Source organism: Glarea lozoyensis (assembly GCF_000409485.1).
Source record: "Glarea lozoyensis ATCC 20868 chromosome Unknown GLAREA3, whole genome shotgun sequence".
Classification (NCBI taxonomy): domain Eukaryota; kingdom Fungi; phylum Ascomycota; class Leotiomycetes; order Helotiales; family Helotiaceae; genus Glarea; species Glarea lozoyensis.
The window spans coordinates 1,323,295-1,339,749 of NW_007360998.1; the positions used below are offsets into that span (position 1 = coordinate 1,323,295).

The window sequence follows — 16,455 nt, forward strand, 5'->3', positions numbered from 1 at the left end:
AATCTCGTGTAACCAATTCGTCCCGCGTCAGACTTCGGACCTCTTCGGACTATTGCTCGCATAATCATTTTCGCATCTTCCTCAGCTGGGTAACTGACGCTCCGCTGGCTCTCCGAGGGCCACTGCCGTGGAGGCCGTACTCAAGAGATGATGAGCCGAACCGATGTACAAATGCAAGTTGTATTTTGGATATCGAGTGTATCATGATTGGTCAACTCAACATTTCCACCGGTTTTCAAGCTCATGTCTTGAACATGTCTATCTACACTTCTCAGAGCCTTATATCTTATCAGGTAATTGCACGATCCAAGATAAGCAAAGTCCTTGTTCTAGTCCTCTGAATCGCAAGTCCTTGTATTCCTGCTCCGATTTGAAGTAGATGTCTTATGGAAAGACAATACTCAAAGAGGCTACCGACATACCTCGACGGCCCACAAGAGTTCCACAACATTTAAAAACTTCACAAGGAGATGTCGACCCACTCTATTACCTCTGCACCCTATCTGAAGTAAGTTCTCGGGGGTTGACTTATCTGAACAGATTGTTTGCTTATCGTCTTTGCTCGCAGGTTGTGGATTCTGATATCTACATGTCTTCTTGGAGCAACAAGCAATTGAGCCACTACATGAAGTCTCATGGTTATCCATCGAATGTCCATTGTTGTTCAATCTTCAATCCTGCTGTTGGCTATGAGGTCAAACGTCAAGCGCCTTGTATATAACATGAGTGTCACGTAACGTGAAAAACGCCGGAGGGTGAGAGGAAACCAACCATGGCGAACGAGATGGCTTCGGGGTTTGTATACCAGAGTCGAATTACGCCTCACCTTGTTCATGGAGGCGGACTCACCCACTCTTCTACTCAGGGTCAACACGTGTAACCAGCAAAACAACGGCGTGCCGCTCATCGATCGAGAAGTGTTGTCAACCACACGTTTGCATTCGCTAATTCGGTTCACTTTACCGCCCAACCTTCATCGTACCGAAGTATTCCATGTCCGGCCACGAGGCAGCGGATAGAAGGTCTTGCTAACATTTCCAACATACCTCTGATAGCGGCCACAAAACCGAGTTCTGTTGGTGGTCTTACAATTACGACCCGTGGAATTGGACCGGTGTGATCGATCAAGGCTTCTTTGCCAACTCTAGCAACATTCCTCTCACTTCCATCACTTGACAAGCTTACTCTCAACTAGGTCGTGTTGTAAGCGTTGGGATCCTATGTAATGCATCTAGGTTTCCGAAAATAGACGCATTGTAGTAGTCCTATTTCTGGGATATGTCTGGAGTTACAGTCCAAAATGTGTCTATTTCTGGTTGTATCTTGCTTGAGAAAGAGAGCGTCAAATTGGCGTCTGTGGCAGCAATCAACGGAACCAGCCAAGTTGGTTGCTATCGTATAGTCGTCCATATTTGGATTCAATACTCGACAGAGGGTGTATGTTGGCGCTGGGGACGGGCCTGCCACGAGGTCGAGGCAAAGAAGAGATCATCTGGACGAACCAGTGATCAACAAAGCCAATATTCTCTGATCCCATCATGGCGTTAAGGTTATGGCTAGCTCCGCTGCCGTCGAAGCATGAGATCAAGCAAGGAACAGCCATAGAAGGCTGGCAGGACAACAGTCCCAGAAGCGGTGTCTTTGACTGGCCCTTTGACAGTACATAGTATTGATTGCCTTCAGGGTAGGCGCGCGCCGCTTGAATGACCTGTTGGGAAGACTTGTGGTGCGGCACATATCTATTGGATACACAACCCATCGCAATGGTAGCAGCCACTCAAACCACTCACTTGAGCCTCTCTCCTACACTATTTTGGTCGACCCAATGTGGCGGGCGGCTCCCCAGGAGAGGCTCAAAGAGAAAGAAGCGCGCGGGATGTGGTTCAACGCCGCCATCTGGTTGAGAGGTAGATAGAACCATTCGCTTGAAGCGCCCCTGGTCGTAGAAGGTTTCCCCGCGATGAAGAAAATAGAAAGTCTTGCCGCGCGGGCACCGTTGTTACAGGATGGGGAGACCGCAACACCGAAGCGTCAACGTCCAGTACATAACTAGAGGGGATTCCAGTCAGCTCGAGCATTTCCAGACGGGATTACAAACACCAAGAACACCTCGTTTCTGTTTTCTATTTTCTCTCCTTGCTCCCTTTCCTTGTTCCTTTGAGCGGTCCTGCAATTAAACACCAGTACCGAATTGATTATTCCAACCGTTCCGAACTCCAGCACGTTCCGTACTGTACCACGGCTCCGGTTCATATTACACGCAGCTCCCCGGTCGCTCATCATCTTTGCCGCTTCGATCAACTCATCTCGAAGGCCTTGCGGTCCAATCAGCCTGACCAGATCCCCCTTTTGCAGACCCGCAGCGCGGTGATTTCGTCTCCTTCTTCGCGCCGACCTCGTGCCAACAGGGACTGGATCCTCCACTTCTCGAGTCTCAAGCACGATCATTGGTGGCTTCCCGAAATAGGACAGCACAGCACCGCGGCCGGCCCATCGCCAATCACCACTCTGAGTGCTGCTCCTCTCCCAAACGCCGTCAACACTGCACCCGCGAGGCGCGAATCACGTCCCATTGCCCGTCACCACTAATCCGCGTCCCGCCAGATCGAATTGCTTGACGTAGGAGCAGTGTTTCTGGCCACCAAGCCCGACTGCTCTTTGCTTTGCTTTGCGACTTCATAAGCAGACAACCCAGCTGATATCGATCCGCGACTTGACGTGCGCTCTTCTTCCTCCAGCTCCCGCTCCCGCTCTCGATCCGTTGTCCAGCTGTTCCTTGACGCTGTTGGTCCTTGTTGTCCCGTTTGCGCCATCCCCCAATCAAATAGACACCTGCCCCCGCCGCCGCTTTACCCACCTGTTTTCTGCCCTCAGCGACGAGCACCGCTCTCTGGCCTCACCACCACCACTCGCTCTATCGACAACAGAGTTGCTGCACCTCCGCTGCTGCATGCGCCTGCGTCTTCCGCCCCAACCCAAGCGCCTTCATCACCACCACCCAGGCCTCCCCGACTCCCAGTGCCGACTTGCTTCCCTCTCGTGGCCCCTCCTCCACCACTCACCACTCGTGCCTGCCCGCTTAGCACTGGCTGCTATATCGGTCGCGTATTCTTCTCCCCCCTCGCAGCTCAGCACTCGCAGCGACTCGAGCAACAGGCCTCGCACACGGACGCGCTGACATTCGTCCACCGCCCACCCACGACCGGGGAAACAAGCACCATTGACCAGGGTCACTCCACATCCATCACATTATAATACTTTCCTTCAACCCAACCTTCGTACCTTTCTCCCTTTCCACGGACTGCCCCGTCACTGCACCGTGTCAGCACCTCCAGAGCTTCAACTCTCTCCTTGATACTTGCGGTTCCTCGTGACTATCAATCCCCAGGAAGACAAGATGGCCACCGTTACTACCAAGCCAAAGCTCACCCAGCTCGAGACCCCGTTAACCTCAACCTTCCCCTCGGAGCTCTCTGGACCCTCAGCGCTTTCGGCAAGAAGCCCTTTGCCTGGCTATGCCGACTTCATCAAGCAAGAAGAGTTCATCAAGACTCCCATCACCCCTCCAGCCGCGTATACAGACTTCCTCAAGGGCATGAACAGCCCCGCGCTTGGGGAAAAGTCTGGACGAACAACACCTACCTCTGCCCCTTCAACCGGCTCGAGTGATCACAGCGATTGCTCGTGTGCTTGCGAAACTCACAAGTCGCCTACTACCACCACACCAAGTAATTTCACCTTCCCAACATCTGCTCCATCAACTGCTAGACTTGGGCGCTTACGGATACCACCATCTCCAGCCTTCTCACCCACCGCCGAGTCACCACGAAGCGCATCACTAAGATCACCATTCTCCGCGAGAAGTGCGCGATCGCCTTATGACTGGGACCTCAAGAGCGCAAAGGGAAGATATTTCGATGTCAAATCACCAGGCAAAGGTTCCCGAGCCAGTGTGCGTCAGGTCAGAGAGATAGTCACCAGGACTGTCACATATACACATACCCCCGTAATGAGCCCGGCGCCCAAGGGAAAGAGGAGAAAGGTTGAATAGATGCTTAAATCTGTTCACAACATCCAACATATTACAACCACTTTACAACGTTATTTCTTTTGTCAACATACATTCCATGGGTGGACTACCTAACCACACAACAACAACTATTTACGAGTTACGTCTTCGATTCTTGTGCAGGAAAATTTGGCGTAAAGAGATTTTTTTTCTTGAGTTCTGGAGAAAGAGTAGGGAGGGAATTTGGGAGGGCAAAACGTCGCAATGGCAAATGCATCTTCAAGTTATGCGACATTATCTTGCCCGGCGTTCATCCCGCCTTGGAGCATCGTTTTGGAGTCAGGAAACCAGTTTCACGGAGTGGGTAAACATTCTTGGTTTCCAGCAGAAATGGGGCATGGTTATGGAAATATGGCGTTCTATCTGGCGTTCTCTCACGAGATGCTTCTTTTTTTGGTTTGAAATGGTCCAATTTGGATCGGTGGGAGTACCCTTTTGGGAGGAGGCGTGTGTGATACCAGAGAATATCTTGACTAGCCTATGAAATCAAACAATAACAAATTACCAACATCCTGCTTCGAGGGAAGGAATATTGCTTTCTACGTAAGTTCGTGTAGCTGTGCCATTCCATGCGCCTTTCTACAACATTTCCATATCACACCAATCCACCTGTCAAGTCACCAACACAACCGGAAACTTTCTCTCACCAAAAGTCAGAACCGCCAACTATACGTATCCTGGTCACACAAGACCAAGTATTACGACTCGCCCGTGACTCTTTCGAAATGCGATGTCCTCTCATCGAATCAATGGGCCCTTAGGCCTCCCAATCTGCAAGTCGATTCACTCCCTTTCACATTCTCCGTACCTTACATACTGTATGGGAACAAGCAATCCCCCTTGAACACATCCCCATCCTACCCTGTTATCAAGAATCCCATCCTCGGCCCTCAGTCTAGCCTTCCCCAAGATACAAGCTAGTTTCTTCATCATCTGCTTACCACGCACACATACATACATACTGCACCTCAACCCAAAAACACAGTACAGATGATTCGGTTTCCAAGAATAAACAAGATCACCAATCCCACATGGCCTCACATCCGACCTCCCTCAGTTATGCTTAAACCTCCATACGCAGTTGGATTCCTCTGAAACCGGCTGGCTCCAACAACAACCCCTCCATGCGACATGGCCTAAATTTAACCCTCGACCACCGGTTCTGGCCATGTAAAGCAGCAATTGTTTGTCTGTTTTCTTTGTCAGGGGTTATGGGCGACCCTGGTCCGGCGGTTAAAGCATTGCCAATAGGAGGGTGTGGGACTGGGGGGTGGGGATTTGGGGTTGGGGTTTAAGCGCTGGGAAGATTGGGTGGGGAGAGGGGGGTGTGGCTTGGGGGTGTGTGGCTGGTGACGGGTTTTGGAAGGTCACGTTTTTGGAATGGAGAGGGAATAGGCTGATTACTGGGATGGAGGGTTGAGGTAAGGTACGTAGTTTAGGCGCTTTTGTACTGCGTGAGCAAGTATTGGAAAGTTTGTGAGCTGGGACTGTCACTGGGTATGGAAGATTTTTATTTTGTGTAGGTGTTCTTTCCAACAGTTTTCGGTCTAAAGATGTACTGACATATCACAATCATGCATGTTTTAATCAGATTACTGTCATCTATTCCTTAAATAAACATGTTTCATCCTCTCCACCAACGGTCCAACAACCCACTGCAGAAACCCGAAACAGAAACACTTGAAACGACACAACCACTCTATCCTCCGAACGCGGGACACGGCACGGCGGGGTGTCGAGCCCTACGCAGCAGTAGGTCTAAAAAGAAACGGCTCAGAAGTGCCGGGGGAAGTTTGTATGCTTGCTTGCTCTTGTGATCAGATGTCGAGATGCAGTTTGCGAATAGGCAGAATGGGCATGGCTAGAATGTGTGATCAGGGCTGCATCGTCACTTAACTTGAAAAAATGAAGATGGGAAAATGAATGAAGTGGGAATGGAGGGATGAGATTGTGGGATTTGTGCGTGTGATAGGGAGTCTGTTTGTTGTGGATTGAGTGGTGGTGGTGGTGGTACGCGAGGTGGGTTTATTCAGTCAGTACTGGGTTTATTGCGACTATGGAGATGGGGATACTGCGCTTGTGACGGGTATAGAGGGTAAGTTGTCAAAAACAAAGCTCACATATACTTTATTCAAGAGCTAGATATCTCGTAAAGTGCCACATTCCCATTCTCGTCGCCGTCGAACGAGTCAATCCGTTGAACTTGTGGCGGTCTCCAAAGTAAGTCTCTGTTCATCACATCAACAACCCTCCCTCACTTTACCCGATTCAAAATCGGCGGAGGCACGAGTTCCTCTGTCTTTACACTATCTTGCTCATGCGGGGAAGGGGGTGTTCAATTTTCCTCCTCTCGGGACGAGAAGAGATGGCTGTAGTGAGCCATGTCACCTCGCGCGAACGATCGACTCGTCTTGTGACTCCATGATCTTAACAAGCCATGAGGGTATTTGATGTTAAGAAGATGTATCGTACGAGGTCAAACCCTACATTGGTGTAAGTTGTTGATTGTTTGATTGATCTCGCTAATCATGCGAAATACAGATATATCGTCCTGTGCGGTTGTTATCATCATCATCAGCGGTTGAACAACGATTTCTCTGCTGCATCATGACTTGAATGTTGCGCTAAATTCGATGTAGAAGTTTCTGCATTGTCGGAGTCGTCACGAGCTCTCTGTCGTGAAGTGATGGTGTCAGCTGCGTCGCTGTCGAGTCAACCTTGTACATATTTTGCATAGCATGTGTTGAATATGTATTGGTGGGAACAGAGAAGGTTCACATGTGGCTGCCAGATCCTTGGATTGGTCCTCCACTTGTTGTCAATCCCATTCTTTGGGGACGTTGGTTGCGCAAGCCTGACAGTCACTGGCGCACAACTCAATAGAATGGGAGGAATTTCACTTCATCCAGTCAGAGGATGGCGAAGAGATCTAGTGCTACTTGCTAAGGCATCTGTTGAAGAGCTTTCGGGAGCTTCGGTGGTGCCTGATGTTCTTGGGTACATGTCTAAATGCCATGTGTATCCAAGAAGGGTCGAGCACCTCTCACTTCATGATCAAATAATGATCTAGTGAGGAATATATATGCGAGGGCTTCTTATCGCTCATAATAACACAGAGATATACATTGTGTGATCAAATGATCATAGTTTGCTACATTCAAATTAAGCTGTGGCGCTGTCGATGTGAAGCTCACGATGTGAAAGCTTTATTAGTCGTGGCAGTTGACATAGAAGGCAATGGTTTGCATTACTTCATGAGATCATCTGGCTCTCACTTGTATTCCTCATGAACTGCGAGCTTTATTTTCTCATTGATCTACGCCTCGGAACCAAAATATAAGATTACCATGTGTCAAATTATTGCTTGGCTTCAGGTCTCCTTCTCGTAACAGACTTGTGGAAGAGCAGAAATTGTATCTTTCCTTAGGATCTTGTGTCATCTCAAGCATTATATCAGTACTCTAGTGTTGGTGTCTTGAATATTATATACTTTATGCCCATATTCAGGACTGAGGAGGTTCTCAAGAGAGAGTCACCTCGTCAGGATTCTCGCTTAAATTCGGTGAGCGAAAAGCATCCAAATCGAGGCACTGAGCGCGTATGAGATGATCCAAGGCATGACAGACAGCACATAAGATTAGCATCCCATTCTTGAATTGAAGGTCTTATTATATGAAGTTGTTTTTCCAGTTTTTTTGGGGCGTGTACACATAGGCACTACCAATATACTAACAAAGTCAGATACCCCTATTGCACAGCTTGCAAGATTGAGCATGTGTTGATATATCTTAGTTTAAAACTAATTACAGTAAACCTTGTAGTATTTTCTTACTTCTAGTATAACTGTTTCCAAGACTTTCTTACAACTTATTCATTATTATAAGAAGGCGCATGATCACGTGAAGACGAGGACGATCTACCTTGTCCCACACAATCAGATAAGATGTAGCATGCATAGTTTTACTCAATGAACCCGAAGAACAATTACTTCCAAGAGAGATTGACGAGCGAACCTGTTTCTCAGCCCGAAACCGTTCTCTTCTTACTCACGACTCTCGCCATCCAATCTATTTTCGTCCATGACTGCATATCCCCACCCTCGACAACATCGTACAACATCCACCGTTACTATGAAGTACAGCATAAAATCCCACCACACCATCTATTACATGCAATTTCTCAGCCAGGACCCCTTCAGTCAGTTCCGACAATAATCCATAGCCGCCGAACATGACATGGTCACCTAACCACCAAGCCGAGTTCTTCACTTTTCCCGACGGGCTCCCACCTCAAGTACTTCCCGGCGATTTCCTGCATACACCGAGTCCGGAAACCAAAAATGCTATTTTCAGCAGCTATCTTCCTATTCAAGAAGCTGAAGCCGAAAGAGGAAGGGTGCTGTTAGCGAGACTGGAGAAGCTCGCTCCGAGTGTGGCGGAGAAGTTTACGGTGAGGGATGGTCTGATAGACGATTTTGCTTTGAGGTTGATCAATGAGAGTAGTGTTGATGTTGAGACGGATGGGGATGTGAGAAGTTTTGTTGTGATGTCTTATTGCTGGGATCCGAGGTATGAGGATAGGTGGAAGGGTGAATATGGAGAGGAATTTACTATTCCGTTTAGCAGCTTGATCATGCGTAAGATTAGTGCTTTTACTTTAATATTTTGTTGAATTGTCGAGGAGTTACATTCCAAAGGCGTAGATATAAGCATGTTTTAGTGATCTGATGACTTTCAATCGTATCTAATCAACTCATCCTACAGAAACTGTAATCCAAGAACGTCAGAGCGCTACCGAAGGAATCTGGATAGACCAAGTCTGTATCAACCAGAGATCAGAAGCTGAAAAGAATGTCGCTATTCCAGCTATGGCGGCACTGTATAAGCAAGCGAGGCTTGTTGTTGTCGCCATTGGCGATATAGAAGTCAGTGTGGAGGAACAAAAGGTTTTGCGGGATTTTATCTCTTCGTTGGAGACATTTGGTATTGTGACTACTCAATTGCCTTTCACTCGAACGGTACCACCGTTCATGCATCAAAGTCCGGTACTAAGGGGGTTTTGGGATAAGTTTCTGGGCAGTAGGGTATGTTGTGTGCGTAAACAATCTAGACTCCTGTTATTTATTGTCAAAATAGCAGTTTTGAGCTATTTAAGAGATCTTGAGTGTCTACAGACGCTCATCTGTGGCTTCCTTCGGAGGCTGTGATTCTGGATTTGTAGCTGACTTCTCTAGTGGTTCACTCGAGCGTGGTGTTCACACGAGATGCAACTGAGCCAGAACCTGCTCTTCGTCATTCCTTGTTCTTCATCAAGTAATTACCAAGACACGTCTCTAGTTTTCAAGTCGAGCTTTGTATGGTATCTTGCCATGCTCAGCGGAGAGATTCCAAGTTCCACCACTCGACTGAGCCGTATACGAGACATGGTAGCCACAAAATTCGATATTTACCACAACGAAAGTCAGGCTTCAAACACCAGCACTGTCAGCAACAGTTTTGTTACCCACACTCAGAACATAATGTCACTAAGCACTGGGGGGAATCCTACACTTGAAGAGCCGCTTAGGACCTGTGACGCCAGACGGGACAAGATTTCAATTGTACTAAACAGTGCTGGGTACGGGCTGATTCTGAAAAGAAGAGAAGAATTGCTGAAACTGTACTCGTCAGACGATGAGTGTTTTCGCCAACTTCTCACTGTTGCTATAGCAGCTGGTGATCCACTAGCACTTTGCTGTACAGGGCCATCACTCACATTTGAGACCCAAAAGTCATGGCTAAGTCGCCCTGGCATCAATGCTCGAGATATTGGATCTGATCCATCCCACAAAGCATTACCCGCATTCGCAATCGACAGCATGCAGATGGACGATTCACCCTCATCTAGCTGGATACAGCTGGACGGGTTCAAAATCGACAACGAAGTACCACCGTCAGAGGAAGCACTAACAGCGGCCGTGTTCATGACACTCAAGTGCCAGAGCTTAGGCATGGGAGTTCCTCCAGCAAATAGCGGCATTCCAATATTCAGTACGGGCCCCGGGTACGATTTCTGGGATCACGCGATTCACCGTAATCAAGACTTTTCCTCCTTCACAAGAACAATTGCCGCAATTCTTGACTGCGGGTTGGTCTGGATGTTAGAGACAGCTGAACTCTGCGGCTTTCCCCGCAACCACCTCGAGGGATGGAAGAAGGACGCAATGGGATACTTCCAAGAGGGTTTTCATGTCCAAGAGCTCATAAAGATGGGCTGGGCCGGTGAGGAAGAAGGTAGAAACGGTGTTAGGAGCCTTTTGCGTTTTGCAATGTGGTTGATTACATGGGGTGTCCAAACCGTCCACGAGTATCCTTTGGTATCGCAGGGACCTCTCAATTGGTTTCCCACTGTATATGAAAGTCTCCAGGGAGCGAAACTTTTGATCTTCTCGCGACTCACCGCTGCGCCTAGCACCAGTAGGAGTTCGGATAATAAGCCTTTGGAAGTGTTTGTGCCGAAGTGTCTGGCTGTCGATGGCTATGAGAAGTTAGCGAGATGTTGGCTAGTGACTCCTGGTTCGGCCTCAAAGAATCGTGAAGAAGATGAGTTGGAAAGGCTAGAGGCTGAGCCGAGTAATAATCTTACAGCCAAACCAATGATTCTGGAGAGTAAGACTAGAATATTCAGCGCGAGACCAATTGGTGGGTTAGGTTTTGATGTGAAAACTCTCAGTCATGTCAAAATTTACGGCGCGTAATATCCAATTGTACCTGTTGAACCAGATAAATCGAAAAAACCGAACACATTGTGGAATGAACACATTATGGAATTGGGATAAAATACCTCGTTTGATTTTAACACCAGTTAAATATTGATAGAAGAACTAGATGGGGCGAAATATAAAATGGTGTTACACCATATGCGGAAAAGAACATGAAACAGAATAAAGATTACTTCGCAACGTCATTCCGTTCCCTTATCCTGAACCTCTTTGATAATGACTAAAAGTACCGACATGGTAATTATCATTTCCAACTAGTACAACATGTACCGCTCATGATTGGGTGTACATAGAAATAATCCAAAACCTGGAACCCCATTGCCGCTCATGCTGTACCAAGCGTTTTCCAAAACGCCGTCCAATCCACCTAGAGGATATCAACAAAGAAACCTATAAACATGACATTACATACAGAGTAAGAATGCTGGACGATAGCAGCATACCTCCTATGCGTTCTCCCCCCCGGATACGTTGAATTTTTCAAAATTTTATAGACAAACGAAATCTTTTGATTAGATTTCATCGTTTCTCATAACGGTATGGTGGTGCTTGCTCCATCATCTGCGGAATTCTCGCATCGCCAGCTAATTCGTGAGGTCCATATTGTGAGGGCCTATGATTGATCCTGAGCCCTACCGGTACATCCACATCCGTCGTCATTGGTTGGAACCCACCACCGTGTACCTCGCTCCTTGGACTGCCATTGATCGATGGGCTGTGCTGGTGCCCAATATCATTGGCCACTATGCTACTATACGGCGGTTGTCGATCCTGTGATCTTTGTTGATTTGACACAACTGCTGGTAAACTTCGAGTTGGTGAAGCAAGGTCTCCATGTTCATCAACTGCTGGTCTAGCACTTTGTCGACCTTCATTTTCCATTGTGCTTGGGTACCTGTCATTATGACTCGAGTAATGAGCTAAACCCACGGGCGATTTGGCAGAATAGCCTGGAGACCCCATAGACATATGGCCCTTCTCGATATGATCCTCCTTATGATTTTGTGTCTGAATTATCTCGGATATCGTTCGCTGTCGACCACACCAATAGATCAAGACACCGACTAGAAAACATAAAGCCACGCCACCTATAACGATCCCAGCAATTGTACCTATTGCTAGAGGGTGACCGTGAGATTCAGCAGAAGCAGCAGTGGTGGCAGTCGTGGTGGCAGTCGTGGTAGCAGCTTGTGAGAGGCCAGTCGCTGTAGCGGTGGCTAGAATTGATGAACGGCTTGCAGATTCCTCAGCAGGGAAGTTCTCTCCAGGAGAGAAGTCGTAAGATGCATTTGCGGCAAACTTCTTCTGGACGTCGAGGGTTTGAGTAGCATTCTAAAACTGTGAGCATTAAGTATATACTCAACTAGTAGCTTACATACCGGATTGATGACGCCGACCATTCCATCTCGACACGCATCTGGTTCTGTTAGTTGAATTCCTACCTCAACGACACGAGACTATTTGAACGTACCAGGAGCAGAGCAGTAGAAGAAGATTGGTTCTGTATCATTTACTCGAACTTGGAACGTGGGTGGCTATATGAGTTAGCGACGAAAACACTTATATCAAGAGACCACTTACACTTGTAGCAATAACATTAAGAGGAAAGAACTTCGACCAAAATCCCGAGCGTGAAGGTCCCGAAAATTCATATGGTATACAGGGTTGTTTAAAATCCGATCTTGCGACAGAGTGATTTAATGGGTAGAATTGAAACTCTATTGCAGTTAGAGCTGAATATGTCCATGCGAAGCAATTGCCGCGTTGAACACTTACCTATGATGTCTCCAACCGCAGCTGTTATCACTTCTGGTGTGAACACATGGCCGTTCTGTATACACGCATTAATACAATAAAGTAATGTGACCCGGAGAAGACATACTGCTCCAACAGCCACCTTTGTTGTCGTGACTGGTTTACTGGAAGAATATGTCCCTTCCGCCTGAGCAAGACCAAAGTATAGAAGAGCGCAAGGAGCGACAAGCGAGAAAAGAAACATTTCTTCACAGCGAATTGAATATCAAACTCAAGAATTAAATCTCCGAATGAACGAAAAGGTAGTAGAATACATAACACAAACTGGAAATGCGGAACCAGAAGAAGATTCGAACTATCACGAAACTTTGTGGGAAGGCATGCTTGATATCATTACTCAGATGTACGAACATCTGCGCCAGAATTACAGACCGAGAAGATCAGCTATGAAAAGGCCATCAGCATGGTTTGTGGCTACAAATTTAGAGTGAACGCAGCTCTATTTGGATCTTGGCAACAGCACCTCGTACTATCTTTGACATTAACTTCCCTGCCAACCCGTGAGATTGAGCTAAATTTTGGTGGGGGCTGATGGCCGGCCAGGATTGAGGGATGAAGTGAGCCGGCAGGGTGCGTGATTGGCGACCAATATAGTGACAGCAGCCATAGTCCGTGTATGCACGACTAAGTAATGCACGTAACGGATGATTGGCAGTACTAAAGATTATTCTTGGCTGGATAAACGCAGGTTCCAGGAGTTTCAACTCGCAATTACCACATGGCAGAGCTGGTAAGTGTGCTATTTGTATAGCTACCAGGACCCACTAGCGAGGAGGCTCTCCTACTAGAGAGAGCTTTTGTTCGACCAAGGTTCTCGACACCCTTATTTTCAGCCGACACAACTCTTGCTCTTGGATATACAGACGGTGCTACTGGGTATCATCATTGGCCCAGGTATGCTGTTGTGGCCGTCTGCCGCAGCCCATAAGATGACCTGCAGTTGAGGCTCTCTGTTTGTCGGTAAATAGCCCCTGTCTGAAGGATAATGGCCTCGATTGTCCCAGGGAAATATGAGCAGACGAGTCGCCCATAAATTGAGAGAATCTGGCTGGCGACTGTTACACTGTCTCGCTTTCAGACAACCTTTTCGAATGTTTTCTGGATAGGTTTCGCAGCCTAAATCTTGAATTAATAAACGCAACTCTCACAGGACCTCTCCACTTACGTCGATGAACTTCTCCAAATCCTTATCCAGGTTTGCCAGATCGTCCTTCCTTTTCTTGTTATCGGCAATAAGACCTTGCTTCTTTTTTAAAAGTCCTTGTCTTTGCTCTTCTAGCGCTAGACGCTCCGCATGTTCATGATCTATTCGAGCCACCATAAGGGCGACCTCATCCGCGTTTGCATGTTCGGGATGCTCCTCGAGGAATTGTTCGATAGGAATGAGAGGTAGTTGTTGATATTTGTGACTGCGGCAAATGTTAATCAATGATCTCAAGCGATATTAAAACGATATCACATACTCGTAAGACTCGCAAGCGTTTATCTCTCCTTGAAGATGTCTTTGTTCATAATACAAGTTCTGAAGCTGTAAGTGTAACCGGTCAACTTCTTGTCGGGCTTCAGCGGTCAAAGCCTTCGTAGCTCTAGCGCCCAGATGTGCGTCACGATGGGAACCTCTCAGTTGCGCCAGATGTGCCAGAAGGACTTTTTGCTGTGCTGATATCTGCAATTGGTTTTCTTGTGTCGGATCCGCAATGGAAGAGGAGAGATCGAGGAGTGCGATAGCCTGGGTTCGTGCAAGCTGTGAGGTCTCCAAGGCTTGTTTCAACGCCGGATCCGTTATGGTATTATCGAGACCCATGATGAGAGTTTTCAGGGAAGAGTTCGAAAGATTCGTGTTTGCTTAAGGAATGCTAGGAATTTTGTGACGAAGGCATGGAAGAAAGAAAGTGAAGTCGCGACATGTGCACGGACGACAACAAGGCTGAGCTGTTAGTACTTGTAAGGCTGTGCTACAGATTTTGGAAATGTTCTCTTTACCTTCCGTTAAGCACTAGGACTTTGAAGCTTTTAAGTAAGTCAATTTCCCATGTCGATATCGTGGGGAGCAGAAAAGGGTCGGATGGCTTTTATATCTAATCATTAAAACTTTGATATTTTTCATCGACATAATACTTGCGTCAGAGACCAAGAAGCGGCTGCTGCTTTGACCTATACAATAGTACTACTCATTCTTCCAACATAATATACAAATACAGTACACATAGATTATTAAAACAAACCTATTATTGAAAAACCTGACATGAGCGATTGGGCATGAGTTCGGCGCAATGAGCGCTAGGCCACCGATTTCATCAACCACTGACATCGGCAGGCATGCCATTCCCAGAGGCTCTTTGCGTTGGGATCCACGACATAAAGAATTCAACATCTTTAGCAATCGCTCCAGGTACGGCCATATTTTGCACAAATTGTGGCAAAACCCCTTTCGCGTTGCTAGCCGTCGCCATAATCCATTCGATATCCCCGCTATCAGGTAGAACCCTTACTCGTTCGATGCTCGTGTATGAAGCAATAACCAAACTCTTGTCTTTTGCAAACTTAGAGTATGGTGACTTGTCGAAGTCTGTGAGTGGAATGGAAATGACCAGAAATTCCTTGGCTCCTGCCAACATAGCTGTAACTTGCACCACTGGGAATGTTCGGTTCTTCAGAGGCTTTGGGTCAATTTTGTGCTTCGACTCGCAAAGAACCATCGTTATGTTGTCCCACCTCTCCCCATTGACTTCAACCTCAATACCCTCCGTATCCCATTCCAGAGCTTTCCTCGCTTCCATCACGGTGGGCGTGAAATCCCGCTCAGACTCCGCATGATGGTCTTTGAAATTGTGTACGAACTCCCTCCATGTAGCCGTGCCTGTCTCTGCAACATCACGATGGACGCTTTTCCTACAACACCAATATTCATCCTTTCTATCCGCACTGAATTGGCTCATCCCCGATACCTGGTCTAGCTCCGCCCCTGGTACTGTCCATTCGCAAAGATGTACTGGTGCTTTAGAAGTTGGAAACTTCTTGGGCGCTCCTTTGGCCTTCCAAGTTGACGGACCACCGGACTTGGGAGCCACTCCATCGATGAAGGGAATTGATTCTGCAAGGATTGAGGTGATGAAGGAGAATATGTTCGCTGCTGAAATTGATCCATTGTCATCCCGCTCTTTAGGGGCCTCTGCTGACTCTTTCGAATCCGAACTCGCGCCATGAAGAGGTATGGCGCCAGGTGGTAGCTGTTGGATGGAAACGCCTTCCAACCTCACCCATGGCCCTAGCTTATAGGTCATTGTTTTTGCCAGACGCCTGCGCGGGGAGATTTAACTGCAAATTATTAAAGATGATTGACATGAGCGCTGGAAAATTCAAAGAAAATTAGTCCAAAGACATTGTTGGCGCAAACAATGTACAAATACTGCCTGTGACGCACTCAAAACGTGAATACCCTTGTAATAAGCTTCGGTTAGCCCCTCGATGAACAGCGGTTCAATCCAGGTACCGAGTACCATCCGACCATCGTTTGTCGGTATTTGGACAAGATGCAGTTGGTACTCCTTACCCTTACTCATGAAACGGTCTTTGGTAACCTGCATGGCCTACGTGCTGAGTGTAAAGGTACCAAGAAACGGTCAAAGCAAGACGTGGTGTTTGAAAGATGTACAAAAGGTCCTGTTGCAGCTGGCTGTGAGGTCGTGAGCGAGCGGCCTGGAGTGGATACAGAGGAAAGCTGATGAAAAGGAAAAGCTCCATGTCGCGAGAGCAGCAGAATACGTCCCGTAAGGAAATTGACAGGTACTTGTCATTTTCATCCGCCATA

General features: G+C 47.4%; 5 protein-coding genes across 5 annotated transcripts; 2 read left to right on the forward strand and 3 right to left on the reverse strand.

Annotated features, from left to right (window-relative positions):
* Positions 1-3,397: 3,397 nt before the first annotated feature.
* GLAREA_00436 (uncharacterized protein) lies at positions 3,398-4,051 on the forward strand (the record flags this gene model as incomplete). The annotated part of the gene is made up of 1 exon (XM_008085194.1): positions 3,398-4,051. The coding sequence occupies one exon, from the start codon at positions 3,398-3,400 to the stop codon at positions 4,049-4,051; it is 654 nt and encodes a 217-aa protein (XP_008083385.1).
* A 4,248-nt stretch (positions 4,052-8,299) lies between these two features.
* GLAREA_00437 (uncharacterized protein) lies at positions 8,300-10,805 on the forward strand (the record flags this gene model as incomplete). Its single annotated transcript, XM_008085195.1, has 3 exons — positions 8,300-8,705; positions 8,833-9,152; positions 9,303-10,805. The coding sequence occupies 3 exons, from the start codon at positions 8,300-8,302 to the stop codon at positions 10,803-10,805; spliced, it is 2,229 nt and encodes a 742-aa protein (XP_008083386.1).
* Positions 10,806-11,348: 543 nt separating this feature from the next.
* On the reverse strand, positions 11,349-12,828 carry GLAREA_00438 (Cupredoxin; the record flags this gene model as incomplete). Its single annotated transcript, XM_008085196.1, has 6 exons — positions 11,349-12,161; positions 12,209-12,246; positions 12,301-12,364; positions 12,411-12,547; positions 12,606-12,660; positions 12,712-12,828. The coding sequence occupies 6 exons, from the start codon at positions 12,826-12,828 to the stop codon at positions 11,349-11,351; spliced, it is 1,224 nt and encodes a 407-aa protein (XP_008083387.1).
* An 890-nt stretch (positions 12,829-13,718) lies between these two features.
* GLAREA_00439 (uncharacterized protein) lies at positions 13,719-14,448 on the reverse strand (the record flags this gene model as incomplete). Its single annotated transcript, XM_008085197.1, has 3 exons — positions 13,719-13,760; positions 13,810-14,053; positions 14,108-14,448. The coding sequence occupies 3 exons, from the start codon at positions 14,446-14,448 to the stop codon at positions 13,719-13,721; spliced, it is 627 nt and encodes a 208-aa protein (XP_008083388.1).
* Positions 14,449-14,941: 493 nt separating this feature from the next.
* GLAREA_00440 (uncharacterized protein) lies at positions 14,942-15,928 on the reverse strand (the record flags this gene model as incomplete). Its single annotated transcript, XM_008085198.1, has 1 exon — positions 14,942-15,928. One exon carries the CDS (start codon positions 15,926-15,928, stop codon positions 14,942-14,944), a length of 987 nt encoding a protein of 328 aa, XP_008083389.1.
* Between the last annotated feature and the right edge of the window lie 527 nt (positions 15,929-16,455).